Below are 15,737 nucleotides of genomic sequence, written 5' to 3' on the forward strand. Positions count from 1 at the left end.
CTTCATCACGTACCTCAGGGTTTCTTTTCTCACATATACTGTAAGATATTCCTAAGCACCTATCTAAGGTATTTCAGAGTTCAAGGTGTTGAGTGCATCATGCTAGTGGTCAGAAAGTCTAAGACAAAGACAGAAAGTGTTGAAGTTTTGTGGAAGAGACATTTGAATTGGCATAATTTCTATCAACACACACATGGTGTTGGAACAGATTTTGGCAAGAGACTACATTCAGAGTACATTCTAGACTACATTCAGAGACTACATTCTCCGTATTGCTAGTCAGTGCATGAAAGTGATTCTGAAGCAACTGAATAGGCCTACATGCATTTAAAATGTCTCAGTGCAAATCAGTATTGCATAGCTGGCATCGAGATAGTCCAGCTTGTGTTGTCCTGCAAGTGCAAACACCACCTTGTTTTATTTTTTGCACCGCAAACACTGGCATCAAAGTTTTATGGTTGCATAGCGGTCACTGAACCCCCCCAAGATAGGAGATAGACCTTTCCACCTCGAAAGTTTTGTGACTGAAATTTCGGGGGGGGTGGTGGTGGTGGTGGTGGGGAGGGGGCTTGGGAGAGAACAATAAGGGCAGAGGACAGTCCTCAGAACCCATAGTGACAACTCACACCTGTTACAAATGGCACAAATCAAGGAAAGATACAGGTGTGATTTAAAAGATTTACGGAGGGTTATAAATACTTTCTGGAAGAACTAACTAACAGTGAGTCCCACTACAATACTTCAAGTTAAAGTTTAAATTCAGTTTCATTGCGTGTTCTATATTGTTGGTCTGGTTTTGACAACTGGATGCCCTTTCCTCCATCTCTGTGTGTCATATTCACCGTTTTGAGTTCGGACGAAGTATGATGTAATTTAGGAGCAACGTTAATGATTCAGACACACATGACTCCAGTAAGACTGGATAAAAGCAGCTAATGGGCGAGCCCATTGTGTGTCACAGGAACTGTAAATTCCTACCTTTTAGCATACATTATTTCACTTGGCTGTCATCAGAATGTTTTGCATGAGAATGTCTTTCCTTCTGTTGGGAGAAACTCATGGAGTGAGTTCATGTGTCTAGCTGAGCTAGTCTGACAGAACATGATTGTATAATTTCCATAAAACGTCAAGTGATGAAGTGTTACCCAAAGAATGACCTTTAACCCTTGTGTTATCCTCAAATCTTACCGACACTCTTTATCTTTGGGGTCAATTTGACCCCAGCTAAATAAACCCTCAGAAAATGATTAGAATTCATATTGTTACCCAGTGTTTTTGTGACAGGTACTTAACAAGAGTGTAATAACCACCATCAAAAGCCCTACAAAACAATCCCACCCCCCCACACACACACCCCTTTATGAACCTTGGAACCCTGGCTGGCAATATTGCCCATCCAGTGTCGGCAGCCCAAAGGCTTGCTGTTGCTTCCCCTTTTGACTTATACAGTCCTGCCAAAATGACTTATATGTAATAAGTACTTGTGCATGTAATAATGATAATAACAATATGTTTTCATACTATTCAAATAATAATATCCATAATGTGTCAAATATTCATGTATCTTATGTTTCATACAGCTGGGGTCAAACTGACCCCAAGGAACATCAATGTACAAAATATTTGTACAGGACATTGAAAACATATTATTGTACAAATTGTGAAAGTGGAACCATATATTTTATGATGTTAACGTTGCATGGGGTCAAATTGACCCCAAGGATAACAGGAGGGTTAATAGGGAACTAAATTATTCATGCCTGTACAACATGCCTGTGTAGCTTTCTAAAGTGTTGGTTCTGAATGTTAGTCATGTTCTAATTGAATTAAGAACCACCAAATGGAACCACTGGGTATAAGAAAATGTGGTTCAGGGGACTATTGTTCAACATGAAGGAGTGCAATAAGATGTTGTTATCTTTGCCAGACAGGATTGTAAATGTTGGCAGATCAAGGGTATTGTGAAATAGCTGAAGGATGGTAAATAATAAACAAGGCAAAAAAAAACACAAGACTGCATCCTTTTCTCCGTCCTCAGGATGTTTAGATAATCTATTAACGCCGTACCAGAAAATGTAGGACAAGCTCTGTGAAAATCTCATTGACCATCTCTTGACACACATTTGCTTGTCAACATAGCTAGTGCCTTGCAATGAGTTATGCTAACATTTTGCAATAGTTCAGAATTGACCCACGCCATGGCCACCGTTCTTGCCATGAGAAGTTTTCTGTGGGGAGCTGAAGTACATCTGCACACTGAACTGTCACATAACTGTTGCATAGATGGTTTCTGGATAAATTCTTCAGTAAAACTTATTTTAGTTCTTCTTCTTAGCAATCAACAAACAATGGCATTTGATATTGTTAAACACTGAGACCTGAGTACCCTGTCTGAGTACTTTTTCTTTTCTGTTATCTACAAATGACTCAAATGGGTAGGCCATAAGTCAGGATATGTATGACCAATGTATAATAATTTTAAGGATGCAACACTAAGTAAAATATGCTCTCTAAGAAGACATGCTACAAGAGTGTTCCAAGATCATACTTTAATCTTGCCAACCAATCTAAAATAACAACTGGCCCTCTTTGTTTGTGTTGATGTAAAAAAGTGCTAAACAGTAATTAATGTCTTCACCCTAGTTACTGAATGACTTGATACACTTGCCAGACAAGTACTGATTGTTTTGTCTATAACAACTTGACCTTGTTTAGTCATACACAAAACCATTTTGAAATAATAAACCATTTTCCCTGAGTAATAAAAATGTTGTATAACAATGTGAAATGGTAGTACGAGTCCTATGTGACCTTAAACTTCAAATGAAAAAATAATTACTGATATTATGACTGATATTACTATTCATTTCTTTCTTTGCCATTACAATTGAATCAGTTTTCAGTCATCAGTTTTCTCTATTTGTTTTTTTTTTTTATTTTAACTTTTCAATAACATGCAATTCTTTCACAATGGTAGTTAATCCATTCCATGAAGGCCAATTGGGCCGGCGCTTATGTCCGGTTTCCATGGTGCTAAGCAGACGAGAGCCGTAAACTCCTTCTGGACAGGACACCAGTCCATCAGAGGTAACTCCCAGCAGAAGCTGGTACCTATTTTACAGCTTGGTGGGCTGAGACAACGCAGATGACGTGCCTTGTCCAAGGGCACAACGTGCAACATCAAGTCATCATCTGGGGCTTGATAACCGGGAGGATATTGATCTGGTATTTCAGACCAGAATGATTTTGTGTGTGTGTGTGTGTGTGTTTAGATACTACTAGGTGACCACTGGTAGAACTGGGCCAAGGTGATTGTACAAGCGTAGTTTGGACATAGGACTCCCAGGAAAAATCAATAGTGACCTCTGAGCAAACTCACTCACACTTTGGGAATCCACATAGTTTTGTGGTTGATGCTTGCGGGTTTCCATTCCCATCCATAACTGTTGCTGCTCATAATTTGAATGTCATGGCTTACCACCATTCATTCAGTCCCAAGGGCTGTGGTTACCCACACTTGGTCTGTAACAGCACTTATGTATAACAAATATGGATCACTCTCTCTCTCCCTCCCTCTCTCTCTCTCTCTCAAAGAATTTAAGGAAGAACTCTGAGCCCTCCCTCACAACCTAACAAACCTGGCCTGGCAGCAAGTAATGAATTCCTGTTACAGGTCATTGCGTTGTCAGATAAGACACTACCACTCACTGAAGTGGAAAATACCCCATTACCTAGATCTGTTATGTTTTTCTAGTGTGATAACCTTTGATTGGAGGTCTACCAGTTTACCAGAATAGCATTTCCTCCCCAGAAAGAGGGCTTGGTCACAACTGTCTGCATCCATAAGTGAAAGCATAACAACAGACATTTTGAAGCTGACAACAATATAAACCGAGATCTTACCTCCACACTAACCAGACACTAACCTCCTCTTCCACACCGGATTAAGATCACTGAGTAGATAGGAGGTAAGCCTCTGAAAATGCTGTAAAAGACAACATCACAATGAGTTAGTTTTTGAATTTGTTATCTAAAGAGCAAATTAAAGTTATTAAAAAGAGTGTCTGGAGCAAGCTTATTTATCTTGCCAGGTATTGGAGTGTTTCGGAAATGGCTCTCGTCTCGAATGCGCTCTTTTAACATGTATGGAGAGTACAACTTCAGAGGCCAGTTGGAGCCTAAATGAGACTTCTGAGTAAATTCTGCAAATGTAAATGCATAAAGCATCCAAGTCCTCATCGTTGTTTGTGTCACGTTATAGAAGAAGTAGGCTAGAATGACAGAGCATGCCGAATGAAGCTTCAATGCTCTCTCCCTGACATGACAACCAAGGACTGAATTCGGAATCAAAAGTTCATCTGAGCAGCAGGCCATCGTGTATCAATTAAAGGGCAGAGCCCTTGTGGAGGGAGTTGAACAAGGCAAAAATAAAAGCACTTCATCCCCACTGAGTCTCAGGTGGAGGTCTGTCGTTGTTGTTACTCACACAGGAAGAGCAGGCCGGAATCTCAAATGAAAACAAGCACATGTGTAAACACACCATGTCTTCTCCAGAACAGCTGGACCAAGAGACATTGCAGATCTCATTGTCCTAGCAGGGGGCATCGGGGGGATTGGACTGTAGAACTGCCGCCAGGAGAAAGGTTATTAGGGGGACAATTATGCAACCGCCAGTGCCCGCCCGGACTGGTCGAATGGTCACTCACCTCCAGCATCAAGGGGATGGGGGTGGGGATGGGGTGGGGGGGTATCAAAAACTATGAAGTTCTCCATAGCCTGCAGTGGATGTGTGGAGAGAGATCTTAAGGTCTGAGACACACGTGGGAGTGGTTCAATTGTTTAATGGGGGCAATGGTAAATGGTCAGGCTATATTTCAACTGAGAATAAGAAATGTCTCACTATGAAACTACTTGTGAAGCATCAGAGTTTCCACTGTCCAGAATATAACATGTCTGTTGCTAATGTTTAGTCCAGCAACTACTGTACCGTATAACAAAACACCAGAAACTTAGAACAGATGCCCCATAAAAGACGGTTAGAGTCTGTTAATCATTCTGTTGATCTTATCCCCGACACTCATGTGATGTTTGGGTGATAACCCCCCCCCCCTATTCCACACTAGAAAACAAAATCATCATCATAATATCACTTGCAACAAGGTTGTAAATCAAAGGTTATTCATTATCAGATGTGAATTATTAGCCTATAGTTAATCTGACCATTAAAAGCTGGTCAAATAATGATTCTTACTTTTATTTTTATGATTATTTATTTGACCTTTATTTAACTTTGGAAAAATGCAGTCATGACAGAATAACAGACACAAGCACATAGCACAAGTATGAAACTCATTAAGGTGACAGAAAAATTAAACTAACAAAATGCCAGTTATCATGACTTTAGAAGGATAAAGCAATTATCATAAGGAAATTCGAAAACGGTTTAGGGAACTATTAAATAATTAAATATTATTAATATAATATATTAATTAAGCTAATTATTTATATAATTATATGTATTTTTTTAAGATATACTGGAGTTGTTTAAGTTCATTGTTGTTGAAGGCTGCAGGTTATTGTAATCCGTCAAAGCTGTTACATCATCAAACTTTCAGGGTCTTGTGAATCAAAAGAGATTTATTGTTGTTCTCCACATTAGATATATTTTACATAAAGAATTTCATGTAGTGCCAACAAGTATCCAATCCAAAGAGGCCATGAATTTAACAGTGCATGAGACTCTACAGGAAAGAAAACCTTGATGATTTCTTGTGGTGTCAAAGCATCATTTGACCAAATCACACAATCACATTCCTCAGTGGCTTGGACATGAATGAACTCAGCTCACTCAGAACACCATGCACTCAAAGACGTGCAAATATGCACAGCAGTCCTTAAGAGGCAGCCATAAACTGAATTCTTGGTGGGAAAAAACGTCCAAATGATGATTAACTTTAATACACTAGGTCTACCCTGGAATAGCCAATACTACAGACCTATGGGCGAAAATCCATACTGATTGATGACAGAGAAGTGGAGGGATGTTTGTGAGTGTGGATATGTAGGCTAAGCCTGCTATTTCCTACTGTAGCCTATAGCCTGTTTGAGATATATATATATATATATATATATATATATAGAGAGAGAGAGAGAGAGAGAGAGAGAGAGAGATGTGTTAGTATGTCTTAGTATAAACCTTTACACATTCTTTGTCAGAATAGACTTATTCAACTCAGATTTCTGTTTGATGCTTCGTTTATTAAGCAGCTCATACAAGTCCATTAAGGCGAGGAAGTTCCTCTGACATTGATCTGAAAAGGGTCAGTGCAAACTACATGAGGATTACAGAGGTTTTCCTGAACTGGTAATCGCCCTACACAAGTTTGTTGTTGTCGTCTCTCTTACACTACGGTCGGTCATGTGCTGAAGGCGTGTCCCGGACATGATTCTCTACATGTCTTGAGGAAGACGTGCACAACGTGACTACTTTGTTGTGGGGCGGGGCACTTTCCCCTCGCCTTAGTTCAGCAGCCATGTGTTCAACATTTTACGATGCGGTCATCGCGTTTGTTTGTGCAAGATTGTCGTACTTCTTCGATAGTGAGGGTTTGGAGTGAAAGTGGATACGTGGAAAACACCTCGTATGCTGTGTGCACTTGGCTAGTGCGAATTTTATGATCACTTTTGAGGTTTTGACAGTTATGTGCCAGTAGTCTAGGCTACAGTAGACTACCTGAATGGTCACAAACAGTGAAATATATGCTGACATTGCAGTGAATGTGTTCTTTATATGGGAACAAACAATAATGGCTATATAAACTAAATGTGGTAGGTAGGCTACATTGGCCAGGAAACTGAACGGAGTCAAGCGAAACTGCTGCATGCGTGCTGACCAGATTCTAGAACAGAGCTCCGCTCTACAATATTTGGTGCTGACTCAGGCTCTGGGCTACACAAGCCAGAGTTACAGTAGCCTAGGCTACGTGTAACAGCGAATAAAGGAAATGACGCAGGCTCATCACCATTTCACACTTTTCCAGTGTCTTGCGTAGGCCTGCACGTTACTTGCTTGGACACAGCCCACCGTGAGCCTGCTTTGTGAAATTGGCTAAAATCAGAAGGGAAAAAAACTGAAAAAGGGGGAGCCTTAGACAAATATGGCCTAGATTAGCCTTTATATCTTAGCTATCTTAGCTATATAAAATGAAAGGTGCATACTGGTAGAGTCAACATTTGACATACAAATGTCAGACCAGACATAATAGACTACTACTATGGACAAACATATTGCTAAATTTAGTCTGTTTCTTTTCCCTTATGGAGGTTTGAAGACTGTTGTTTAAGTATAATCTGCTGATTTATTTGACTGTCAGACGATATCCTGTTTATTCTGGAAGCAGAGAGAAACAGAAGTGTAACATTCTAAATATACAGCACTCACATCAACCATGTGGACTTTAACACTGTGTGGCCCACCCATGTAAAGACAGCAACAGAATCTTGCATAAGTGAAACTGTTACATTACAGCTATGCATATTGCACACAGGCTGCTAGTTGGTGTGGTTCATCTTTGGAAAGGTTTTGTCTAGCTATGCTATGGGACTACAACTAAAGTTGTAGGGGAGTCAGTGCTGTACACGTTCCATGTCTCAGACAGTCCGCCTGGCTGGAGAAGCCCAGATGCAGCTGTGTTGACATTAGCCTGCCATTCCCCTGGGTTAAAGAAAGCATATGCGTGCAAAACTGCAAGATCAGGATATTTAGTGCAGGTTTTCTTACCAGATCCTTTCCCCATGCATGCATTCTGTTTTAAACCATTCATCTCTCCTTATGTATCTGTCCAGTAATAATGATTAATTGTTTACATATGTTAACGTTTTATTTAAGAATTATAGGAGATTAGCCGGTGAACTTGCTGGTTACTCATTCATTAAAAGATTATCCTTTCAGGTGAGATGATGGAGACATTTCTCAGAAAAACTGCAGTCACTCTAGTCACTGCAGTCACTTATGGAATTCATTGTTATGGATTATAAGGATATGAAATAAAAAAAAAAAAACATGGACGTGTTTTCCAGGATTACCCAGCATTTTACGTATGAGTTACATTATTTCATGTAATTCATTTCTCAGGATCTGTAAACATTTGGGACCAAACATAACCCTTGATAGATGCCCCCATCTGGCTACAACACAAATTTCATCAGGAATACCATGCTTTTTTGACTCTGAGCAAAAACATATCATGCTATATTGCATGCCTATGACACAATAGACTGTGCCATCCTTTGTACAAGTAGTGGGGGATAATAAATTAATAATTTATTGGAAAAAGTTTCAGATCAGCAAAAACAATGGAGAATGCAGGAGGAGGAATCCTCATGTGGTCTGTGCTGCCCCCCGTCAAAGAATCACATGGGTCAGTCTAACTGAATGTTTGCCAGGCTCTTTCAGTAATCTCTGCTGATCAGTTAGTGTGTGTGTGTGTGTGTGTGTGTGTGTGTGGGGGGGGGGCTGTCTTAATCTAGGGCAGTCGTCAGTAATCCTGTCCAGTGGAAGAATGCCGTAGGCAGCGAGTGCTGACAACGCCAGCCTCAGCTCCCACACGTGTCTCCTGACAAGCTTTTGTCCTAAGACTGTTGGTGCCCTGCATAGTGGCCTCTTCAGTGCCTGGCCAGCATATCATACAAGTGTCACAACAACGCACACACTGTGATTGTATGTCTTGCACAGGATCTTAAAAATACGAAAAATTGAAGTTTACAGTTTATCAATTTTATGTGGTTTTATTCTGTTGCCAAAGACAAACCCAAATACATTCAGCAAGTGGCATCTCTGTCTTTACAAATCTGAATCTTTGATAGTAGTCGACAAAAGTATCACAAAAGTGCTATCCCTGAGACAATAAAACTTTGCTTGATGTAGAATACCCCATCAAAAATGTGTGGATTTAACATGGGGTTATTTTAAGACAGCATGGAGGATATCCGCATAGGAGAGGGGAAAAGGGAAGCTTTTTTTTTCGAAAGGCTGCAGATAAGCATTTGGGTTAAGGCTAGAAAACAAAAAAAATTAACAGTTGCATATTATGCACACTTGCATATTAATCCATATCCAAGCAAAACCCATACTCATCTCACATACATGATTCTCTGTAAAACTCTCCCAACAGTTGGTATGATGCCACGTGTGATGCATTTTTTGCTCTGTTAATAGAGTCTTCCGCCACCCAGTGTTCACTAGTTGACATTGCCATATCGCAACTTGGAAAAGCTTGGATTTGAGGTGGGCGCCACCTTATGGTTCACTGTTGGAGAACCTCATCGCCGGATGGATATACTCAGTGGCGGTTCTAGGATTTTTCTGAGACAGGGGCCACAAAGGGGCCACATCATACACTGAGGGGCCAAGAACCGGTCAACATCCATGCACAGAAAATCCCTTGTTCAGTAAGTCCGTGGTGTAGTCTATGTGACATGCAAGACTATGCAGTATACCCACTTAAAAAGCATCACCATCTCAGTATACCCACTTAAAATAGGCAAGGAAAGGTATTAACATTTGGGGTTGATCACAGTATACCAACTACAGCTAACTAGACTACACCACAGCAGTAAGGTGCATATATTTCACCAGTCTCACCTTTTGCTAAAAAACTAAAAAGCCAATATAAATCTTTTTCCCATTTATTTATAATGTGCATTGAAAACACAATATATAAAACTAAAATATAATAGACACTTCAGCGGAAATGCATTGATATTTTAAACAGAAATCATACATCATATTTGTACAATCATATTCATTTTTGTTCAATTGGATAAGTTTTACTTCAACTCTTTTCCCTTTTGTTGATAAGAGAAACCACCTTCACTGCCAGTTTGCATACATTTAAACAAACAAACAAACAAACAAACAAACAAACACACACACACACAGCATGTGAGCAACAACTACATCATATTTACACTATTTTTTTTTTCAACAATTATTTTTACAATGGTCTGATTTGGAATGGTCTTTGAATCACCGTCTTGCTTCCAGTTACAAAAGTCTGATTCTGATTTGAAGACAGGCGACGATGGGGGAATTTAGGCGAAAAAAATTATGGAAGGGGTAGCAAAACACTAAATATGGAATACTCCAACCATTTGAAGTCTTTGTATTAGAAGTCATTTAGTGGCCTCTTCCTATTTCCATGCTGTATCTTGCGGAATACCTTTGGTTGCACAGAACCAGCTGCTCTATAATGGGAAATGTCTGGAGAGAAAGAAAATGAAACAAGTTTGAGTAACTTCTTTGTTATTAACTTTCATAACCCACTGTCAACCTTTTTACTTTTTCAACACCTACCTTTAATGTCATGATTACATTATATTAGTGGTGTGTAAGTCTAGGTGCCTTTCACTTTAAGAAGGAGAGTAACTTGTGTCCTTGTCTGTAGTAGGCTATTATTTAGAAATGAGATGTGCATGAGGATGTAAGTCAGGATGTTTGCTGTTTGATTAATTAAAATAAATATTGAAAAAACAAACAACTTGAAGAGAACCTGTCTTGGATCGCAGGAGTGTCATGCAATGTTAATTTCTGGTGAGCACTTGACAAGCAAACATGACGTGAGCTTACTGATGGCTAGAAGCAGGGGTGGCGCCAGCAGTTGAAAACATTCGGGGCTTAGCCCATAGAATCTAAACAGCACTGTCAACATGGCGTTTCTAAAATAAATGACAAAATATGCTCACTGTAGTGGCAACAGGAAATAGCATCGTACCATTAGGAGCAGCTATGCTTGGTGACTCTGGTGGTTCTGAAGACTGTGGGTTAAAGTCACCAGCTCCAATCTGAGCCTACGCCATCCCAGTCTGTAGGTGAAACACAAATGTGTGTCACAAAATCCATACTTGTATTCAGCATGTCGTCTAGCAACTGTAAAACCAGTTAACAATAAAAAAAAAATCATATAAAGCTTGAGTGAATAGGGTAGAACATTTAACCAATTTATCTCAATGAAACACTACTTTGAGACAGAATTCATGCGAAGTCCATGAATCAAATAAACTCAGAATAGTGGTTAATAACTTTGCAATGATAGCTCACATTAACTCCACAAAAACGTAGTGTTAGCTAACATTACCCCTCAATTAAGCTTGCATTCTCATGAGATTTAACGTTAATGTTAGCAGCTGCTAAACCTTTTCCTCAAGCGAAAAATCAAACGCACTGGCGCATGTAATGTTGGACCCCAAACAAACAGGATGTCCATTTCTCTGCAGTGCCATTTCATATAACGCCATTCAAAAATGTCATACATTAATGTTAACCTGACTCTCATTAATGTTATCTTACCATGCATAAAATTTATCAGCATGCCAACAATGAATTCAAACCTGAACTCAGGTAACCTAAAGTTAAGTTAATGTTAACAGTTCACTGACTAAGTTACATTAGCAGCTTGCTGCTACTTCATAATTTAATTGACAAACCTAACAGCAACAAATAAACGTCCTTTTCACATGTTAATGTTAACTCACATAGCCTAGATTTGTGACTCACCAAGAAACTTCTGTGGAGGATGAAACGCTGCCATTGATCGGTTCTTCACGCTAGCTGATACTTTCGTTAGCCAAATGTATCAGTTCTAAACATTAGCCGAGAGTTCTCTGGTTAGCCAAATGCAGAGCCATAGAGAAATTTCTCTCTATGGCTCTGGCCAAATGTATTCTTTCTTTCGTGCAGACCAGCAGTTCTTTGTGTGCTTTAGCTTTCAAGCTTCAAAAGGTGCATTACTGCCACCAGTTGTTTGGGAATGGAATTGCATCTCTGATCATCGTTCTCAACAAGTTTGACATTTATTGATGATTGACGGTACAGGGGCCAATGAAATTTCAGGTGGGGCCAGGGCCCCTGTGGCCCCGCCCCTAAAACCGCCCCTGGATATACTATATATGTTCACTTTCCAATGCTGTCTCAAGTGCAACCCTATTGCCTTAGCAACATCACTTTCAGTACAAAAATATACTCTGAAAAGCAAAGGTATCTGTGCAACTTTCCTGGCCTGCATGTTTATTTGATCTCTGTGTTTAGTGATTAGGGCAAGCACCATACAAAATGTGTACAGCTGTGAGGTGCACAGTACTGAATGAATTTGGACATGAGGAAGGGGACAATCAAAAGGCTATTATTGTAGGCACTGTAGCAAATAATTAGTATCAACTTATTATTTGAAGGACAAAACTGTATTACATGAGTTTTCAAAACCATAATGCACTGAATCTTTCATAGAAATGAATAGGCTACCCCAGCATGTAAAATTAATGTGTGATGTTTAACAAAATAAAAAAGTTTCCATAGAAAAGTGGCTTCCAGCTTCATGTTATGTATGTTTGTAGATTTGATGAATCTGTCCAGTTAATCTCAGTATTACCAAAGGTTTTTCTTAATGTGCACCATTTGTGTGTTTTATTTCTGCTGTTAGGCCTTACAAATGTAGAACCAAACCATTCCTGTAGCTGGATGTGTATCTCTGGGGACATCCATCTTCATCATCACTCCACTCTCACACCCACTCCTACAGACTACAGATAAGAAAGAACACTCAGAAGACATACACACAAGATTACACTGTCACGATTGTTTGGCATTCGTTGAAGAAGTCATAGCCTATGCTTAGGCTATACGAATAAGACTAATCAAACCAATCTTTGAAACACTAACACAAAGTTAACCATGATTTAAATCTAAATCAAACTATTCTCAATTTGACTTGATAGCATTATGCATCTAATTACTATTCGTATTCTGTTGTGCACGACACAGCAACTGATCTCTATCGGTACATGGAAATAGAATTACCACGAGATTTACGCAAATGTGTTTTATTGCAAAAATAAAAACAAAACCCATACACTGCAGACCATTAAAGCTAGGGTTAGTAGGGTTCGTCACATGTCAAAAAATAACATACATATAAAAAAATGACACCTGTAGGGCATTCATTCATGTTAGGCTTTGGGTTAGTCGATAGTAATGAATGCATGCATTGATCAGAAAATAGCAACATAGACATTGAAATAAACCGGCTGAGTGCATCGTTATGACTAAATGCATACTAAGATCAATCAAAAACTCCTCGAATCAAACGTATTCGCGCCGAGAGACCATCTCTTCAGAGCGAGCATATGTTCGTGAAAAAAGGGAGATCCACCTGCCGCGGCATACACTACGTTTGGAGGGGACAGACGCGCTCTTTTGCAGAGCCTTCCGGTGTCCAGTGTGTACCCATTGCGCATCGATTCACGTGGGTCATATGCCAATCCCCCACACTGTGGGTGATTCTGAAGGTCACCCATTGAATAGTCTCTGAATGAAGGCGTAGGTTTGATAGTTTCTCTTCCAAACTTCAGCGAATAGACACAATTCTTACGTAAAAAGTTCACATCTCCAGTGTCATCGGTTGGTAAAGTGCTTGTAGAGCGGATCTCAGGGTCTTTCTTAAGAAGTGATTCAATGGAAAATGAACTGTTGAAATTCGAAGAGCGTTTGTCCTCCAACACAGGTAGTTGTGTTTCTGCCAACTTGAGGCTGGTCTTCATAGCGTTGGACTCTGCTGGAATTCTGGAAGACAACCCTGTTAGAATATCCCGCGTACCGCTGAAATGGCGTCGAAGCATCTTCGGTGTGATCCGACTCTCGTCGACTTTCCAGTAGTTCCGTCTTGCATTCGGGTAGTCAGGGTTCACCGGAACCTACCATCAGATATAATAATTATAAGTCATTAATCAGGTCATATAAATTGAAGCAACTCTAATAAAAAGTAAATGCATTAATTAAATTAAATTACATTAATTAGCAAATAGCTTACCTTAACAAAGCAGTCGTTGGATGACAAACAAACTCGGACGTTATTTTCCAGACCCTTTCTTTCGCCGGAGACAAATTCACTCAAACTCTCCATCAGCTGTTGAGACAAATTACAGCAAATTGTAAATTTGTGCGAGGCAGAGAAACAAACTTCAGTTCTCCAGAGTCTGTGAAGTTGTAAACGTACCTGTCCAAATGTTAGCATCTTGTTTGGAGAGTTTTGAATTACATTCGCAATTAAACCAAGATAGGTGCTATACTTCTTCGAATATCGTTTATATTTCCTCTGTGGTGTCCAGGTGGATTCCTTCTTCAGAACGGGCGGTCTCTGTGTTTGTTCCATGTTGTGGTGGATCAGGCAATCACAGACAGCAGCAGTAAGACAAGTTTGAACTCTGTGGACTGAACTTGTGTGTAACCCAGGGTTTATATTCCTCCATGTAGATCAGACCAATCAAAGGTGTGCATTCCACGTTAAGTGAATGCTTTTCATGCAACGAAAGGTGTGAAACGCCGATGGCCAGGTGGGCATGCCCAGTAGGTAAGATGAATAGTTATATTGTGTTTAAGTGTTCTTTCGGGAATATCTTGGTTAACATTTCCATGTAGAGAGGTAACAGGCTAATTTGAAGTAATTGCAGCTTTAAAATGGAGAAAGCAGTCTGCAAATAGGCCTACTGCAACATGCAAAATGCTAGATAGTCTGTATGATGTATTAGGCCTACCCCTGGATGCGTAAAATAAATTCCATACTGTCTGGTACTTTCACATTTTTCAACAGACATGTATTCGGTTACTTTTGCCATACAATTTGATAAGAATGCAGGGAACAAAACTAAAATGGTTAATGAGCATTGGGCAATCAAAGTCTGTCTGATGTCATCTGTACCCTATAGTGGTTGCGTAAAATTTAATTTTATAGCGCCTGGTACTTTCAATTAACTTAACATAGAATAATTGATTTGATTAAATGCACAGTGAAACATGGTAGAATACAGAAAAACTAAAATGGTTAATGCGCCAGTGGTGTTTTCTGCCGAGGGAAGCCTGGCTTCCCTCACGTCAGACAATCGCTGTTGTAAATACAATCTACAATTGTAAATAAAACATGTAGGCCTGTTTAATCGTTTTTACGGTTTGGTTCATTCTTTATGTGCTGTCATCTCCCGTTTTCAATGTGCACTGAGAAACAAGGTCTGCTATGCCATATGAGTTGCATTAGGTATTAGAACATCTAGCATTCACCAAACTAACATTTAAATTCATCATGCATTGAAAATTGATTGATTGATTCAAAATGTAGTGCTAAAAGTTAAGCAAGTCTATGTGAATTCCCAAAACCCCACAGAAATTCCTTTTTGAATTGCTAATAGTTATTTAGGGTTGAGTTTGATTGTCCACTATTAGGTGATAATGAGGAGTCTAGCATATCGAACTGTAAGGCAGACAGCCTTTGCCTTTTGTGTAAGTTCTTAATAAACATTTTAAAGCAAACATGTTATGTCAGTTGTTCTAAGATAGAGACATTAAAAATTCTGGAGCATGTTGCACTTATGTAGCACTTATGTGTAACCATGACTCTGTTGTCCATTGCTTCTAGAAAATGATACTGCACCAGTGATGGGAATTACTGACCATGGGACATAGCTTGTCCAGATTTGGTCCGATATTTGGGTGAGGGACTATAGGCTGGTGCCCAACCATTGAAACCATGTGGAAGATTTTTCATACAGATGGTAGGAAGATATCTGCAGAATAGCTGGACATATGTTTTTAAAAAGAAGTTTGTGGACAACAAACAATCTGCTAGATTCAGCAGAAAACCCATAGACCAAACAGGCTAATGAAACCTCCCTGCATCTCCCCTCTATCTATA

General features: G+C 39.5%; 1 protein-coding gene and 1 long non-coding RNA gene across 3 annotated transcripts; both read right to left on the reverse strand.

The window, feature by feature from the left end:
* Positions 1 to 10,120: 10,120 nt before the first annotated feature.
* On the reverse strand, positions 10,121 to 11,745 carry LOC125285613. 2 transcript variants are annotated; one of them, XR_007192046.1, is made up of 3 exons: positions 11,555 to 11,745; positions 10,773 to 10,927; positions 10,121 to 10,261 (listed from the first exon to the last, which is right to left on the reverse strand). It is a non-coding gene; the product is annotated as an uncharacterized LOC125285613 (long non-coding RNA). The 2 variants fall into 2 exon arrangements; XR_007192047.1 differs by having other exon boundaries at positions 10,773 to 10,863; positions 11,555 to 11,743.
* Positions 11,746 to 12,866: 1,121 nt separating this feature from the next.
* Positions 12,867 to 14,285, reverse strand: si:rp71-45k5.2 (uncharacterized protein LOC560783 homolog). The gene is made up of 3 exons (XM_048229502.1): positions 14,049 to 14,285; positions 13,863 to 13,958; positions 12,867 to 13,746 (listed from the first exon to the last, which is right to left on the reverse strand). The coding sequence occupies exons 1-3, from the start codon at positions 14,202 to 14,204 to the stop codon at positions 13,120 to 13,122; spliced, it is 879 nt and encodes a 292-aa protein (XP_048085459.1). The 5' UTR covers positions 14,205 to 14,285; the 3' UTR covers positions 12,867 to 13,119.
* Positions 14,286 to 15,737: the final 1,452 nt, after the last annotated feature.

This window comes from Alosa alosa, chromosome 20, assembly GCF_017589495.1.
Source record: "Alosa alosa isolate M-15738 ecotype Scorff River chromosome 20, AALO_Geno_1.1, whole genome shotgun sequence".
NCBI lineage: Eukaryota > Metazoa > Chordata > Actinopteri > Clupeiformes > Clupeidae > Alosa > Alosa alosa.